General features: G+C 58.3%; 1 protein-coding gene across 3 annotated transcripts in view; it reads right to left on the bottom strand.

Moving 5' to 3' along the window:
- The window catches only part of NUP214 (nucleoporin 214), a 76,999-nt gene that overhangs the window by 12,195 nt on the left and 47,692 nt on the right, over nt 1-17,112 (bottom strand). For all 3 annotated transcript variants that reach the window (XM_045845882.1, XM_045845884.1, XM_045845883.1), the window contains exons 25-30: nt 16,338-16,416; nt 15,120-15,198; nt 13,194-13,284; nt 11,215-11,276; nt 8,747-10,696; nt 6,942-7,012 (exon numbers count right to left, since the gene is read on the bottom strand). In XM_045845882.1, coding sequence (XP_045701838.1) covers nt 6,942-7,012; nt 8,747-10,696; nt 11,215-11,276; nt 13,194-13,284; nt 15,120-15,198; nt 16,338-16,416 — 2,332 coding nt within the window. The remainder of the gene's footprint in view (nt 1-6,941; nt 7,013-8,746; nt 10,697-11,214; nt 11,277-13,193; nt 13,285-15,119; nt 15,199-16,337; nt 16,417-17,112) is intronic.

Genomic DNA, 17,112 nt, shown 5'->3' with positions numbered 1-17,112 from the left:
GCTGCCTGCGGTCTTTGCTGACACGATGCCAGGGGCGGGACACCCACCCCTCCCGGGTCCCCCCAGTGAAGAAGCGTAAAGACGCTTCCAGGCTATGGTGAGTGCCTCCTGTTTGGGTCCCCCCGGTCTCCGGCTGAACTCAGGAGCCACTGCCGTCACGTGGCCCGCGCCGGCTTCTCCCCAACACGGGCGCTCCCGTGCCCCAGTGACTGCGCTAGTGCCGCAGAAAGGGCTCCACCACCGAGGTGGTGACCACCGCTCGTGGCCGCATATTTCCTTTTCTTTTGGGTAAACACCCAGGACTGGAATGGCCAGCCCGCAAAACCCGTGCACATTTCACATGCTAAGAGGCCGCCAAGCCATGTTCCGGGACGACCGCACCATGTCACGCTCCCACCAGCAACATGCGCCGAGACCCAGCTGCTCTGGAGCCGCGGTTTCGGCTTCCCCCACCTCCCGGCACACGCACACCCGAACGGGTTCACTCCTAACATTCTCTGGGACACCGGAAACTGCGTCTGTTGCTGACTGACCCAAAAAATAATTTTGATTCATTCACATGGATGGCCATTGTTGTACTGGCTGTCGTCACCGTTTCGCCTGATGGTCTGAGGGAAAAGCGGGCAGAGCCCGGCTGCACGGGCCGGCACTGTGTGTTTCGGAAACCCCTGTGGCGTGCCGGCCGGAGGCCGCCGCCCTGGGCCGTCCCCACGTCCGGCTGCCCCGGCGGGGGCAGAGCCACACTGTGCCATGGGTGCCACCTGCACGCCCCTGAGGACCAGCCACACCGAGCTGCCCTCCGCGTGCTCACTGCCACTCGCCTCGTGTCCTCTTCCGTCAGTTTCTGTCCAGGCACCTGGTTTACTTTTCAAACTGGGTGTCCTTTTATTTTTGATTCACAGGAGCTCTTTACACAGGCAGGCGCGAAAGCAGGTTTCCAGTTGTTCGTGTGAAAGACAATAAACAAAGAGTAACGCAAGAAGCAGCTCTTCTTGGAGGCGTACTCAGCAACGCACACCTGCTTCCGTGCTCCACGCCGTACACTGCAGACAGAAGCCGTCTGGCTTGATACGTGTTACAAATATCTCCTCCCCGCCTGCGCCCTGCCTTTTCATCTCGCAACAAGTCTCTTGATGAGCACTAGTTTGTCATTTTAACGAAGTCCAGGTTTCGATTTTCTTCTTTTATGGTCAGTGCCTTCGGTGCCCTAAAGAATCTTTGCCTAGCTGCTGCTGCTGCCAACCGACACTGCTGACACCCTGGGCCGGGCAGTTCTGTGATCCGGAGGGCTGCGGGGGGCCTGGCGCACCCCCGGCCCGCGCCCACTCGATGCCAGTAGAGTTCCCCATTCACAAGGACCACGCAGGTCTCCAGACACTGCGACCTCGACAGTCCCCTGGGGGACAAGACCAATGTTGGCTGACAACCGCTGGTCTGCTCCAAGGTAGCACAGGTGTTTTAAGAGTCCTCTTTTGCCCTGACTGGTACAGCTCGGTTGGCTGGGCATCACACCACAAAGAGAGAGGCCGCTGGTCAGTTCCCGGTCTGGGCACGCGCCTGGGCTGCAGGTTTGGTCTTCGGTTGGGGCGTGTGCAAGAGGCAACAGATTGACGTTTCTCTCCCTCTCTTTCTTCTTCCCCTCCCCCTAAGTATAAATAAATACAATCTTTTAAAAAATTCCTTTTTTAACATTTGGTTTTTGGAAGGTGAACGCTGATGTGTCCAGTTGTGGTTTTCTAGTGTTTATTCTGAATTTCTTAGATCCGTGGATGCCTGTTTACCAACAAATTTGAAACAAAAGATTGGCCACAGTTTCTTCATGCAATTTTTTTCTTTTTAAATATTTTATTTATTTATTTTTAGAGAGAGGAGAAAGGAGGGAGAAAGAGAGGGAGAGAAACATCCGTGTGTGGTTGCTTCTCAGATGGCCCCCACTGGGGACCTGGCCTGCAATCCAGGCATGTGCCCTGACTGGGAATCGAACTGGCGACCCTTTGGTTCTCAGCCCTAGCTCAATCCACTGAGCTGCACCAGCCAGGGCTTCAGGGAATTTTTTCCAACCCTCTCTGTCCCCTCTCCCTGGGACCCTGACAACAAGCACAGTGGACTGCCTGCTGCTGCCGCTCTCGTCACTCACGGTCTGCCTTTCCCCGGCCCCGGAGCTCCGTTCGGGTCACTTCTGCTGACCTGTCCCCAAGTCCCCTGCTCTTCTGCAGCCCTCACTCCGCTGCTGTCCTGTCTAGCCACTTCTTACTTCAGACACTGAGTTTTAACTTTGGGCACAGAAGTTTGTTCTTGTAATTCCCATTTGTCTGCTGAGACTCTTTATCAATCATTCCTTCGCTTCCTGGTAAGTCCTCGAGTGTGACACAACGGTTAGTCTAAAGACTCTATCCGACAGTTCCAAGACCTGCACCGTCTACATGCTGTTTCTGCTGATTTCCAGAATGTGACTGTGAGGTCCCCTTTTGTTTTCACGGCTCCGCACGTTACACTATCACTCGGGGGGAGGGGCGCACGCCCTGGTCTCTGTGCACAGGAGGACACTCTGTGCACAGCCGTGGGGTGCCCGAAGCAGCCTGACGGTCTCCCCAGCGCGTGGGCCCTCTCCTGCACCTGGACCCCGCCGTGAGGGGGCAGCGTGCAGACCTCGCCTGCAGCTGCGCGGGGACGGAGGCCCCGGGCTGCTGTCTCTGCTTCGGGCTCAGTTTATCCGTCTCGCTCTGTGTTCGCGGCAGCCGGGCCACCTTGGGATCCAGCAGTTCCTGGCAACGGGAGATCACAAGACCGCAAGCTCTTTCGTTTCCCAGTCCTGCCCTCACTTCCTGTTTCTTACTGGCAGAAGTTGGGGTGGGGGGTGGACTGGGGGGCTTTTACACTGAGCAAATTACTGTTGTATTAGGTGCAAGTCTTTCAGACCCCAATTTGTAGTTGTGGTTGTTTTTGAAACAGCTTTATTGGGGCATCATTCATACACCACAGAACTGACTCAAAGTAAAAAATTCAGTGGTTTTTGGTATTTACATTTTTATATATATATAAAAAACATAAAATGTGCCATCTTATACCCACTTTGAAGTGCACGCCCCGGCGGCACTAACTCTAGCCACGGTGTTGTGCGACCACCACCACCACCACCTGTTTCCAAAGCGTCCTCACCGCCGCAACTAGAATCCTGAGACCACTGAGCAATCACGTCCCCAGCTCCTCCTCCGCCCGGACACTCGTAAGCGCTCATTTAATTTTTGACTCTATGAATTTGCCTACTCGTCTTGTTTTGTCTTTTAAATGACTTTATTTATTTTTAGAGAGAGGGGAAGGGAGGGAGAAAGAGAGGGAGAGAAACATCCGGGTGTGGTTGCCTCTCATGCACCCCCTACTGGGGACCTGGCCAGCAACCCAGCTGTGCGCCCTGACCGGGACACAAACCAGTAGCTGTTCGGTTCACAAGCTGGCGCTCAGTCCACTCAGCCACACCAGCCAGGGCCTATTCTTCTTGTTTTAAAAGTAACTTTTTAACCTCCTTTGTCTTTATTTTTTATTGTGGTAAGTGTATGTAATGTAAAACTTGCCATGTTAAGAGTATGGCTCGCTGGTATTAAGTACACTCAGCGCTGGGCTGCTATTGCCACCACCGATTTCTAGGGCTTTCTCATCTTTTCAAACAAAAATGCTATACTCGTAACACTAATTCTGCAGCTCTCTGTGGTTTTAATTTGTATTACTAACTAATTTGAATACGTTATTAGTCCCTGGCTATCCGCCCCCATTTCTAACTGTTGTAAAAAAACTGCTGTAATATATACGTAAAGCTTACAGTCTTAAGTGTTTTTAAGTGCACAGCCCAGTGGCGTGAGCACATTCACAGCGTGTGCGGCCACCGCTGCCCGTTTCAATGGAGTCATCACCGACCCCCTTTCTGTCGTCTTCATGCGGTGCCCAGGTTTCCTGTGCAGAGCGCCGAGTGGACTCTGACCTCAGAGTGTTGACGACGGTGGACGAGCCCCACGTCTGACCTCGTTAGCACGTCACAAGGCTCCTTCGCACCCCCTTTCCTGCCCCGGACGCCCTCGTCCACGGCCTCAGAACAAGGGCGCTCGGTTCTCCCGCTGCCTCCGCGTCTGGAAGCAGGAACCTCGCGTCTCCAGTCTCGGTCCCACTGGACGACCTTCGAAGGCGAGCAACCCGCCACCAGCAAGGTGTGGGTGCTCCTCCTCGTTCCCCGTCCTCGCCGCCACCGGGTGTCTGTCGGCAGCCCTTCCGGCGCCGGCCGTTGCGGTGGGGGGCGCAGTTCTCTCTTCTTTTTGGTTGGTATTGTTTATATTTTCTGAATACAACTATTCTTTCGGTTATATACGCTGCAACTCTCCTATTTCATAGCTCGTTTTGCCCTAAAATTAAGAAAGCTGTGATCGAACGAGATCAAGTTTTCCTTCCGCCCGAAGAACGCCCGCCGGAATCTCCACCAGGCCCCCCCGGCGAAGCGCTCTCGGCGTCCGCCTGGAAGACGCGCGGCTCACGTCCTGCAGAAACAGCTTCCGCCGGGTCTGGAGGGTTCGGGACGGCAGACCCGCTCCGGCCCTGCTTTCTCCGCGTGCCTCTGACCTTTCACCCTCCTCGTCCTGCGGGTCGAGGTCCTGGACTCGACCTCCTTTCACCCGTCCTGCGTGGCATCTGTCAGACTTCGGAACCTGTGGCATACTCTTTCTGTTGCTTCCCGAAATTTCTGTCTGGGTCTTTTCTTACATTGCCACGCATTCCTTCTCTTGCCCCTCCGTCTGATTAAATGTACATTGAGTTTCCCCTTTTAGGACTTTTGCTTTTGCATCTTCCGTGAGGCAGTCCAGGTAACTTAATCCGAATTGGTTTCTAGTTCAAGGTTCAGCCAGCTATATTCGATGGGCCAAATCCAGCCTTCTGGTTTTATAAATAAGGTTTTATGGAAGTATAACCAAGTCCTCAGTGTCTAAAATGTTTCCTATCGGGCTCTCTACAGAAGAGGCTTGCTGACCCTTGGCCTAGTATATTACTGTTCTCTTCACGTGGGTCTAATCTGGTTACATAAAATTTTAGTTATATTTTTCTACAAGATCTATTTGGTTCTTTTTCAAAGCTGTTATGACACTTCTTGTAATTTCCTATTTTTTACTGGTATTTTCAAGTTGGTCTTCTATTTCTTCTAAACGCGTAAAGCCCAACTGTTTTACAGCCTAGGACAGTGATTTTCGACCAGTGTGCTGCAAGAGTTTTTAAAACCTGACCAAGCCGGGGGCACTGACCTCTTTTCCCTTAGACTGTCAGGTTAAAAATGGTAACAGCCAACACTACAATGGCTGTCTGATGTGAATCGATCACAGTTATACCTGTTTTTCTGTCTGATTGGCAAAAAATACGTTTTTAGTGTGCTGCAGAATTCCAGCCCTGAGGTGACGTGGGCAGGAGACGAAGGCGGCGGGAAACGGGCTGCTCTGGGGGTCCCTGTGCGCCTGATGTTTGTCCTGGCTCTTGATCACGGTTCCTTGGTTCCCGCTGTGACTAAGTCTGGGGACCAACGTCCCCAGAAATGACCCTCAGAAATGACCCGAGGTGGACAAGAACACAGCCAGTAACAGAGGGGCGAGCTGACGTGGTGACGGACAGTTCCTAGACTTAGTGTGGCGAGCACGTGGTAAGACAGACAAACGCCGAGTCACCGTGTTGGACGCCGGAAACCGATGCTGTGCTCGGGCTGTGCTCCCATGACGTTAACTACTCGAGGCTGAGCGTCATGTTGCTTTTCTTCAGCGCCTGCTGCTTCGGTCCGGTGGCTGCAGACACGGCCGCCCCAGCACCGCGCCAGGCCACACGCGCAGGCTGGGGCCGGCGCGCCCGGAGCCCCGGCTCACCGTGGGGAGCACCGCTCCCTTTGTGCGTACCTGGGATGGCGACTTCTGCTCCTTGGCCCTTCCAGGTTATCAAAACAGGAAACTCCAATCTTCCCAGACCAGTGGACACTTTCAGGGCGAACTTGGGTTCTGTGCTCCATCACTGCCACAGGTTCCCATTTTCCTGGCGATTCGGCAAACTACCTTGTCAGCTCACGAGCGCTTTTAAGAATTCTGGCTTCATGTTTCATCTAGCAGTTTCAGCTGTGTTCAGGGGCGAACTGGGTTTGAGAGGTCTGACCCCCATCACCGGAAACCGGAGACCAGAAGTTCCATTTCTCTCTGCCCAGGATCACCGACTAGTGCAGAGCCCATCTTCAAAGGAGACAGACGCTGAAGGAATCTCTTCCCGAAGATGTATAAAAACAAGTGACACGCCCTGCACTTCCCTAACTGTGCACAAATACCAGTCCCACCTTCAGGAAGTCATGGTCCCCCAACAGACAGGAGCGCCTCTCTTCAGGAGGGCTCCTCCTGGGGTTACTATGACCTAATGGTGGCAACCTCCGGGCCCTCGGGGTCCTCGTTGTCTCACGAGGACCCGACGGCACCTGCCTGACGGAAGTACTATGATGACAGAAGTCAATTTACATAAAGCACTTAAAACCACGCCCAGCACACAGAGAGCTACTAGCCATGCAAAACAGCTCAGGTCACCAAAAGGAGTCCCTGGTTTCTTGCATATTTTTCTTTTTGTTTAAATAACCACTTAAGAAGGTAACAACCATTCTCAGCTCTATGAGGGAGGGAGGGAGGGAGGGAGGGAGGGAGGGAGGGAGGGAGGGAGGAAGGAAGGAAGGAAGGAAGGAAGGACTATTAGCCCCTGGGCTGTAGTGCACCAAAGGCCAACGGAGGTCAGGCGACGTGCTTCCTTTTAAAGAAGGGTCGGCAGGCAGTGATCCCCTCGGATCAGAGGCTGGGGCGAGGTGCACCAGGCGCACCGACCCAGCGTGTGCGGGGCCGAGAGGGCGGGGCTGGGAGCCGTTGCCACAAACAGAGCCCAACACCCATGCTTACCTGGCCAAAGACTGTCCCCCCGGCACTGGCGGCTTGACCAAACAAAGAACCAGTATTACTAGACCCGAAACCTATAAAGTAAAAGGAGAGTAAGGGTTTAAATTGGGCGGGTCTTTTACAATACCAAAGTTTTTCTAAAAATGGCCGCTAAACATGTTGAGATACGGCACAATAAATCAACCCCTGAATGAACTCTGTCCTCCCATCTAGGAAATGAGGAAAGTCATAAGTAAACGCAGGTATTTTTGCTTCGTTAACACATGATCATCGCAAGAACCCCAAAGCCCCAAGGACCGAGTCCTGCCTCCCGCCAGGCCCGAGGGGGTGGGGCCGGGGCGGGGCCTCCTGGGAGGAGCTGTGCCCGGGACTCTCAGCCACCAAGGGGTCTTCCCCACCGCTACCCCACGCACACGTCTGCGCCCTGGCTTCCTCTGACCTCCCAGAGCAGACTCTCTCGGGGCAGTCTGTCCTTCCTCGGCATGGCATTCCCCCCGCGGGTGAGGTGCTGGGCCGAACAGGGCTGGGGAGGCCGGGCCAGCGCCGTGGCACAGCAAGAGCCCCACCCGACGGAGCTGGGAGACAGGAGCGCCAGCCCCCCTCCCATCGCTGGACGAGGCAGGGGAGCACAGGCAGGCCCCCGTTCCTCAGCCAGGGCTGGAGTGGCGGCTCAGGGGCTTCTCCACAGCTACTGCAGGAGAGACGGCGTCTTCTGAGGCCTCTGATTATGACAGAACCGTCTGTGTGCGTGCAGGGGGGACTTCAGGTTCTGACTGAACAAGGGATGCCGAAGAGAGGGGGCCGAATGTCCCACTCCCTGGGACTCACGAGGCCTCCCCTGTCCTCCCTCGAGGTCAGGTCACCAGTGTCCTGACTCTTCCCAGGCCGGCAGGCGGGCCCCGGGGCCGTGTCCCACCCCCAAGTCCTTGGAGTCAAACTCAGAGAAAGCTGAACAAACGTGTCTTGAAGGAAGGAAAGAAAAGATTTCCTTTCTAATAAACGAGGAGCCATTCTCAAACAAGTTACCACCGAGGGAATGAACTCGAGGTTGCTCGGAGCCCTACCCACAAAGAAACCAATAACCCTGTTTTCCCCAGAGTCCCCCCACAGAAGAACCGCCTTCCATGAGCTGGCCGTCAGGAAGGGAACCTTCGGAAACAGGTTTCAAATCGTTCTGCTGCAAAATTTTAAAAAGGAGCTGCTACAACTGGATGTGCAGCAGAAATTACATTTTAGTTTTCCAAAAAGTAAAATGCAAAGATTTCATTCTTGTTTTTAAACTACAACACCACACACAGGAAGACCAAACTTCTCGAACGTCGGTACCTGTCCCCCCAGCCAGAAAGGTGGCGTCGGAGACCAGAAACGCCGGTGGAGACCAAAAACGCTGGCGGGGCCGTGGCCAGGGGCTCGGGCGCAGTTCTGGTCTGTGGGCTCTCAGTGGCGACAGGCCGGCCCCTCTACGGCTGGACGCTTTTGCATGCCATGACCTCTAATGTGCTCCTGAATGGACACTTTCCTGTCTAAGACGACCCACGCATCACACGTCACGACCTTAACCGTGTTACTGTGCAGTCAGCACCCTGCTGTCAGGAGAGAGGAGGGCGTGCTGAGGAGGGCGGACGAGCCCACAGCGCCCGGGCCGAGGAACACCCGGGGCCGTCAGCACTGGGCGCTGCCCTGGACTGTGCACAGTCGTCCAGGCCCTCCCCTCTCCCCTGACTACGGAGGCAACACTGGCTCGCTGCCAGTGCTGCGGGTAACGTGGAGGAGGGGACAAGGCAGAAGCCTTCCGTTATAATGCTCACCTGACGCCTGACAAAAGCTGAACCCCGAGGACGCCGCCGTGGTGGTGGCAGCAGAGGCACCCCCGAACACGGAGCCCCCCGGCCCGAAGCCAGGGCTCTGGCCGAAGGCAGGGGGGGTGCTCTGGCCAAACACCCCCGCGCCCGCGCCGGCAGACGACTGTCCGAAGGAGAAGGAGCTGGAGCTGCTGGAGCCCGAAGAGGCCCCGAAGACGCTCCCGCTGGTGGACGTGGGCGCGGAGGACGCGGGCTGGCCGAAGGCGGGCCCGGAGCTGAAGGCAGGCTGGCTGAAGGAGAAGCTGCTCGCCGGGCCGCTCGTCGCCTGCCCGAAGGCCGGGGCCTGCCCGAAGGCCGCCGTCTGCCCGAAGACCCCGGTGGTGGCCGAGGTGCCGAACGCCGGGCTGCCGAACCCCGAGCCACTGGCCTGTGGTGCGGCGGTGGCCGTGCTGGCCGCGCTGCCCGCCTGCTGCCCAAACAGGCTCGGTGCGGCGCTGGATGCCGCCTGCCCAAACACAGGGGCAGCCGAGGGGGCGGTGGCCGTGCTGCTGGTGAGCTGGCTGAAGGCTGAGCTGGCACTGGCAGCAGGCGGCTGGGTGAAGACAGAGGAGCCAGACGTGACGGCCCCGAACACCGCCGTGTCTGGGGCGGGGCTCGGGGCCGCACTGGGAACAGCGCTCGTGGCCGCGGGGGCACCTGATGTTTCTGCCGTCACAGGGCCTGCACCTGGGGCTGGGGCTGGGGCTGGGGCTGCGGTGACGGCAGCCGGCCCAGGCGCCGAGAGGGAGGACGCAGGAGAGGCCGCCTCTGCCTTGACGTCGGGGACCTCGGGGGCTGCCGGCACGGCCTCTGCAGGAGGTGCCGGGAGACTGGCGCTTGCCGCTGCGGCACCAGGGCCGCTGCCCGTGGGCTGGGCCGGCGCAGGCTCTTTCTTGACGGAGTCGGGGGTCTGCAGAGGAGCCTGGGGAAGCGGGGCCGACTGTGGCGGCCCTGGAAGCGAGGCCGCCGCCGCCAAGACCTCGCTGCTGCCTGGCTTCTCGGGCACAGACGCCGACGTCGCCTCCTCGGTGCCTTTAGCAGAGGACGCAGGGAGGGTGGGTGCGGGGGCTGAACTCAGGAGGCCACCGAACGACATCACGGGGAACGACGTGGGGTGGGAAGGAGCAGCGGTGGCTGACGGTGGGGCAGACGGGGGTGCCGTGTGACTCGTCTGCTGGCTTCCGAAGGAAAACCCAGTCTTGCCGCCGCACGACATCACGGGGAACGACGTGGGGTGGGACGGGGCAGCGGTGGCTGACGGAGGGGCCGACGGGGGTGCCGTGTGGCTCGTCTGCTGGCTTCCGAAGGAAAACCCAGTCTTGCCGCCGCCCAGAGAGAGGCCACTGAAGCTCACGAGCCCGGAGGACCCCGCACTGGTGAGGGGCAGGCCGCCGAAGACGCCCGCCGAGGCCCCGCTCGTGCTCGTGCCGGCAGCCGGCACCTGCGCGGGGGCGGCAGCAGCCCCAGAGGAGGCAGCGGGAAGCTCCGCGGGCTTGCCCACGGTGGGAGGGCCAGCGAAGGTGAACCCGGAGGGGACGAGGGGGGTCTTGGCCGGCTGTGCGCTCGTCAGGCTTGCGGACGCAGCCTTACCGGCGGGCTTCGCGGAGTCATCGGCTGGGCCGACCCGCAGCCCCGAGAAGCTGCCGAGAGTCTCGCCAGCCGAAGAGCTTGGGAACAGCAGGTCCCCCAACTTGGATGGCGGGGTTTCCAGCTTGCCGGGAGGGGTGCTGAGAGCAGGCCTGCCGTTCGACGCAGCAGGCTCTCCCGGGGGGGCGGGAGCAGCTCCAGGGGCGGTCGACGCTGCTGTCACCACTGAGGGAGGCGAGCTTTCGGAAACAGTCTCAGGTAAAGGCTTGCCGCCCCCGCCAAACGAGAACGTGTCCAGCTGGCTGGACTCCTTAGCGGGGGGTGCTGCCCCTGGTAAGACAAAGAAAGCAGAGAACGGGGTGGATGTAGCAGAATATGACCATCACCTCTCCATGGACTGTTTCCAAGCCAAAGCCCCTCCGCTGACACGGGCAGGGACGGCGGCTGCCAACAGTGGTCCCCCCGGGGAGGGCGGTGCGTGCCCTCCACGGCGCCGCTCGCTCTGCGAGGCACCTCGCTGCTGACACGCACGGCCGTCCTCATGCCCGTACGTCACCACACCCGTGGCATCGCTGCAACGCCTACAGCTACCTCCCTGCCCCACAAGAGAAATGAGACGGTGTCCGCCCTTCCTCTCCCCCGTGTGCGCTCTCCTTGGTGCCACTCTTGGCACAGCGTTGGGGTAGTCACGGACCAGCCTATTCGGACGGGTGGCACCCACGGTAAACGTAGGGCAAATGCTTCGGGCAAGACTCAGCGGCAAGGAAACGGCCAACGCTTCGGCGCACGAGACCCTGGCACTGGTCCGGGGGAAAGACGAGAGTAACGCTGCGTGACAGGGGCCGTACCTTGCGTGCCGGTGAAATTAGAGGATGGCGTCGGTGCGATTATCCCGAAACTGAAGCCGGTCCTGGGAGAGAAAGAGGAGAGGGTCACCACCGAGGCGCCGCACCCCCTCCTAACACACCACGCCACGCTGCCCCATGCGGCCCGCTCCGCGGGAACGCACAGTGCGGCAGCCAGCAGGGGGCAGGGCGCAGAGCACGCGCCTGCGGGGCAGGCAGGCACCCACGAGCTCTGTGGCAGGGGCCGCCTGTGGGGAGGCGAGTGGGAGCAGCGGCTGAGAAGGCCGCGGGGGAGGAGGGGGGGGCGGCCGGGCTGGGGCCCACTCCGAGGAGGACAGAGGAGCAGCAGCAGCACAGACACAGGGCCGTGCGCACGTGGGGATGGTGGCTGGGGCAGGGGCCCGCCCAGTGCAGGACACAGACAGTCTGGATTAGGGGGACGCGCTCGTAACCCGTCCCGACGTCACTGGGTGGGGAGCCCGACACGGAGGCCGCCGTCGCTGTCGTCCGCGCGCCCCTCGGCCCTGGGCCAGGAAAGCCTGGTCCACACCCTGTCCCGACCCCCCCACCTCCTCCGCCTCCTGTACGTTGGCCCCGTGCCACGATGCGGACGTGGCAGCCGAAGAGGCGAGTCAGCCCAGGTGTCAGCGGAGTAGACTTGTTATTGGGATGAAAGCTCAAGCAGCACATTTAAATTGATGTAACTTTAAAATGTAAGGGACCCAGCACATCAAATGTAATAAGCAATGCGGAAGTTTAGATTTTTCACCCATCGTGGCCTTCATCAAACGGACAAAGACCATCTAAAATGGGGTGTTAAACTGTTTACCGTATTTAAGAAAAACTCTTTTTCTTTGCCTCCACCTTGGTGGAGAAATTTTATCTAATGGAGGTAAGCCATTAACCCAATAACCCAAACCTTTTTAGCTTATTTTAAAAGTGGGAAGAAGAGTATCGGTTCACAGAAGTAAAGAAGACTCATCAGCATCTGTAAAAAACGCACTGACTCCTAGCGATGACTACTCTTTAAAACGTGCTCTGAAGTACCTTTGGGAGGCACACCCCTTGTTATGACAAAACCTTGTATTACAAAGTCATAAGCATGTAACGCTGTAACGTAACAGCACCACACTCAAGCACCCTGTGACATTTTAGGTGGAACATTCACATTGCTGTCCACCTCGTGCGGGACGGGCACGCACCCCACCGACTGCAGTCAAGCAGGTGTCACCTCTGCCGCACCCTGCATAAAACGACAATTTACAGGAGAGGAGAAATCATACAACATACAATTTCCCCTCTCAAATCCTAACATCCTCTTTTCTTTTAACGCGTTAGGCCTGCAAAATGCTCAAAGAGCATTCTGCAACGTCGGAGCAAAGAGCGTGGTCAGTGTGACTGCACACTGACTGAAGGAGACCGAGGGGCTTTTCCGACGGGACGGAGCGCACCGCCCTCCGATGGCGGAAAGTCCGCGGGCGGGTCTGCGTCCCAGCCGCACGGAGTCCAGCTCCACCCGTGGAGAGCGAGGACGCGGGCGGCCCCCAGAGGTGGCGGCCTGCCCCTGCCCCCTCCCTCCGAGGGTAGCATTCCCTCGGAAGCTCGCTGAGCGCCCCGCTCCGTGCAGGAAGGCCAATGTGAATGTCACGTCGGCCCCAGACGGCCCGAGTGCAAGTAGCTCAGTATGACGGACCAGGCCGACTGAACTGTGTGACACAGGCCCGTGAGCCGAAGACAGCGAGGCTTCTCCTGAAGACCAAAACGACAGGGAGCAGCACACGTACAAGCCCGAACGGAAGAGGGGAAACAGACGTACAGCAGGGCCTCGGGCTGCTGCCCTACTCTCCGTGTGCTCCTGCAGCGGTAAGAACTCTGGGCTCCTGTGCATTTCACGAGCACTGTACCGACCGACCGTGGGATCTGGGGGCGCTGCCCACCCAGGCTGCCAGTGAAGGGCCACGAAACCGGAGCTCGCTACTGACCCTGGCGAAGAGAAGGAGAAGGTCTTGCCGAACGGCCCGACTGCAGACGGGGTGCACGTCACGGCGGTTTCCGTCTTGGTCGCCCCCGGCCCTGAAATGGGGGGAAAAATGAGAACATGACAAAAAGCCAGTCAGAGACACGGTTCAGGCCTGTGACCGTGGCAGCGGCGTGGTGGGCAGAGCAGGCCCCTAGGCCTGCGGGCCGCACAGGCGTCCCACACAGCCAAGGGGGAGGGGACAGTGAAGGCATGTCCACGATCAGTTGTCAGAGAGTTATTGTATAGAGGTTTCAGATACGCTTTCTAAACTAAATTTTCGGCAAATTCTCAAATAGTATTTCTCAGGAAAATTTTCCTACCCCCCAAAAAGCCCTTTTCTTTTGACTCTCCAGCAAGTGAACACAAAAGCAAACGCCCAGCAACACGAGAGAATGTTTCACCACCACCGCCACTAAGTGATCTCTGCCAGGCATGCCGGCTGTGTGAGACACTGCAAGGCAAAGTCTCTCAGAGATCACTGACTCTTCATCCGAGGAGTAAAAGAACTCTCCGATGAAGTCCTTCAAGTTAGGACACGAGATCTCTCAAGTTTTTTCTAAAATATTAGCCAGGAACGGGAACAAATGTCTTCATTTGCACCCCAGGTGACTCAGACGCCTTCTGCCCCACTAGAACCCTCCTTCTACCACGAGGCTTCAGACCCTCGCCAAGAAGCACGTGCAGCGAGCGTCCCCGCGTGCGAGGCACAGATGACCGCAGCTGTGCTTCGGCGCGACCCGGACCCCGGAGCCAACGTGGGCTCCTTCTGAGGGCGGGGCTCAGAGAGCGTTCAGTGCAGATGCTCCCACTGTCCACAAGGACGCTTCTGACTGCAGAGAGAGTCCTCTGCGAGTGCACGACTGAGGGGAGATCAGGGACAGCAGACTGCTACCATGCGAGGTTCAGCAAGTCCCACCGAATGAGCTTGAAGACCCCCCTGAAAACATGCATCAAAATAAAACCTGGCCCTGGCTGCTGTGGCTCAGTGGACTGAGTGCCGGCCTGCAAACTGAGAGGCCGCTGGTTCGATTCCCAGTCAGGGCACAGGCCTGGGTTGAGGGCCGGGTCCCCAGGGGGAGGCAACCACACACTGATGTTTCCCTCTCTTTCTCCTCCCTTCCCCCTCTAACGATAAATAAATAAGAAAATTAATTAATAAAACCTGTGAACGAAATGAAATAAAAGTGATGAAGCGAGAGCCGGAGCCCCGAGCGTGGTGCAAGAGGAGGACCGCAGCCAGCACACGACCGCTGGCGCAGAGAGCAGCACGCGCCCCGGAAAGCGGTGACACCGGCAGGAGCTGCGGCGGACGGGCCCCCGGGGGAACTCGGTTCTCTGTGAAAGCTCGCTCCTGCCCCAAGTGCCCTCGGGCAGTGCGGACGCCTGCGGGGCGGCGCGCCTACGGCCAAGTGAACTTCAGTGAGAACCACTGTGCTTGAGTGGGTGTTGCAAGTAGGCGAAGTCATGGACTCTGGTGCCGACGCCACCCCTGCTCTGAAATCGCACACTGAACGACATCGTTCCACTCTGTGTACTTCACTGGCCTTTGAACCGTCACTGCGAGCCCAGGGAAGTCTGCGCTCTCCCCGGAGGAGGGACAGCGTCCAGTGCTCCAACCCGCTCCCCTCCACCTGGCTGGGGGGCCGCCCACGGCGCCTGTTCGGGAGAAGCAGCTGCGGGAAGGGTGTGCCCACTGCTCTCCAACTCCGGAGGCCTGCAGGGTCGCTGAGGGGTCACGGGTGTCCTGGAGCGTCTGCAGCCACCGAGGCCCTGTGACGTCCCTGCACCCGGCTCCCCGGGCCGACCGTCTGGGTGACTCAGACCTCTGCGGTCTGCGGCGGGCGCCCCTCTCACCGGTGCTCTCTCCACGGCAGAAACGCAAACTGACCTGCAGCCTTGTCGCTGGACGGCAGCTGAGTGGAGGCGGGCGCGGGCCCAGGCAGCTTGAGGGGGTTTACCAGCGGCCCCTACGGGAGAGCACAAGCACAGCGTGTGAGGGAGACCCCGAACGTCCTCGGGACAGCAGACACGTGCAGTGACAGTGCAGTTCATAACACGCCTCCGACGGCGTCTCAGAAGGGGACGCTCCTTCCGCAAGTGCCGACGGGGCGGGGCCGGGCCCGTCCTGCTCCGCACACGGAAGGCACTGGGGTGTTTGTCAGGCAGACAAACGCATAAAACAGTAATGAATGAAGTGAGTTTTGGTTCTCAATAAATTTGTAACAAGCTGAAAAAGCAAAACTCTTCGACTTTTCCACCTTCAGTCAATGTTTCTTTACTCTTGTTTGTTGCAACTAGTCCCTTATCCTGTGTCCACCGAAGTGAATGTGGAAACTTCCAGAAGAATGACCAAATGCTTAAATGCCATTTTGCGTCACAGCAAAGCAGGGAGCAGAGGGAGCCGTGACCGAGGACGGATGCCAGGCCAGTCCTGACGCTCAGCCTCAGCCCCGACCCGAGACCACGCGTCCCCGAGAGCACGGTGCGGGCGGCGGGGTTCCTGGGACGGCTCGGGCTCCCTGCCGGCCAGCCTCTGTGCCTGCTGACCACACGGCCGGTGTTCGTGAGAGACAGTGTTTGTGACGCGGGAGCCGGAAAGGGGACCCAGCACGCGTCCCAGGATGTGCGAGCTCCGGGGGATGGGCCGCAGACACAGCCACTGGACAGGCGATGGAGCACGTACCAGGCACAGGCGGGAGGCGCCGGAGACGGGGGCCCAGCCCTGCTCCCGCCCGAGGACCGTGGGCACCCACACTCGCCGCCGAGCCTCAGGTGCTCCGTGTCCAACACCTGCTGGCCCACCGCACGTGGCTGCTGCGGGGGACAGGCAGGAAGCGGCTGCAGCTCCGAACACCCGTGTGAAGATTAGGTGACAGAACGGGGACCCAGGATGACTGCACGCAGGACAGCACGCAGGACGTCACGCAGCCCGTGAAGACGGTGGGAAGCCCTGACCAGCCTGCTGGGCGTCAGGACTGGCGTGAACCGCGGGGAAGGGACCGCAGGTCTCTGTCACACTTACAGCTCATTTAAAACAACGTGAGGACCAGAACAGGATTAAGTTTTACTGCATGACTGTTATCAAAGCAAAAAGCCAGGGGCTTACCTGCTTAGCTTGGTTGTTAGTGGCCAGCGGGGTCAGCACGGGGTGAGGGGTTTTGGCTGCAGAGTAGGACCCCGAAGTTCTGAAAAGCATAAAGCACACACTCAAGAGAGAATCACAGTCAATCTTGGGGCCAACCTTGAGTCCGATAAATATCAATTTGGGGCAGAATACAGATGTCTGGACTGTAACCAGAGTCATTTGACCGTTTTCAGATTGAAGAATACATTCTTTAGCCCTGGCTGGAGTGGCTCAGTGGACTGAGTGCTGGCCTGAGAACCAAAGGGTCGCTGGTTCAGTTCCCAGTCAGGGCACATACCGGGGTTGTGGGGCTGGGTCCCCAGTGGGGGCTGTGCGAGAGCCAACCACACACTGATGTTTCTCTCCCTCCCTTCCCCTCTCTCAAAAAAAAAAGAGTAAATAAAATCTTTTAAAAAAAAACCCACATACTTTAAATGAAATTTGGGTCTTTAACATAAAAGCCAAAGCAGTAGCCTTAACCCTTATTTTCTTCCCGCAACCCTAAAGGAAAGCACTAAGTAGTCTGAAGGACCTTTCTTACCCACAGAAGGAGCCCTCTCCACCCAGCCCCACCCCCCACCCCCGTTCTGGACCACGTGGGGAAATTCTGACTCTGTTTCCGAGCCTGAGGACACACTCACGGGATCTACGGGACGCACAGGACCCGCCGCTGCACGTGGCTCTAAGGAGTTACTCAGAGAGCTCAGCCTCTCACAGAACCATCCCCGAGAGCCTGGTGCGCGCCGGGCCGCACACG

Source organism: Phyllostomus hastatus, unplaced genomic scaffold, assembly GCF_019186645.2.
Source record: "Phyllostomus hastatus isolate PE091 unplaced genomic scaffold, TTU_PhHast_1.1 phas_contig_495, whole genome shotgun sequence".
NCBI lineage: Eukaryota > Metazoa > Chordata > Mammalia > Chiroptera > Phyllostomidae > Phyllostomus > Phyllostomus hastatus.
The sequence above is the reverse complement of the archived record's forward strand: the minus strand, read 5'-3'. Positions and strand labels throughout refer to the sequence as shown.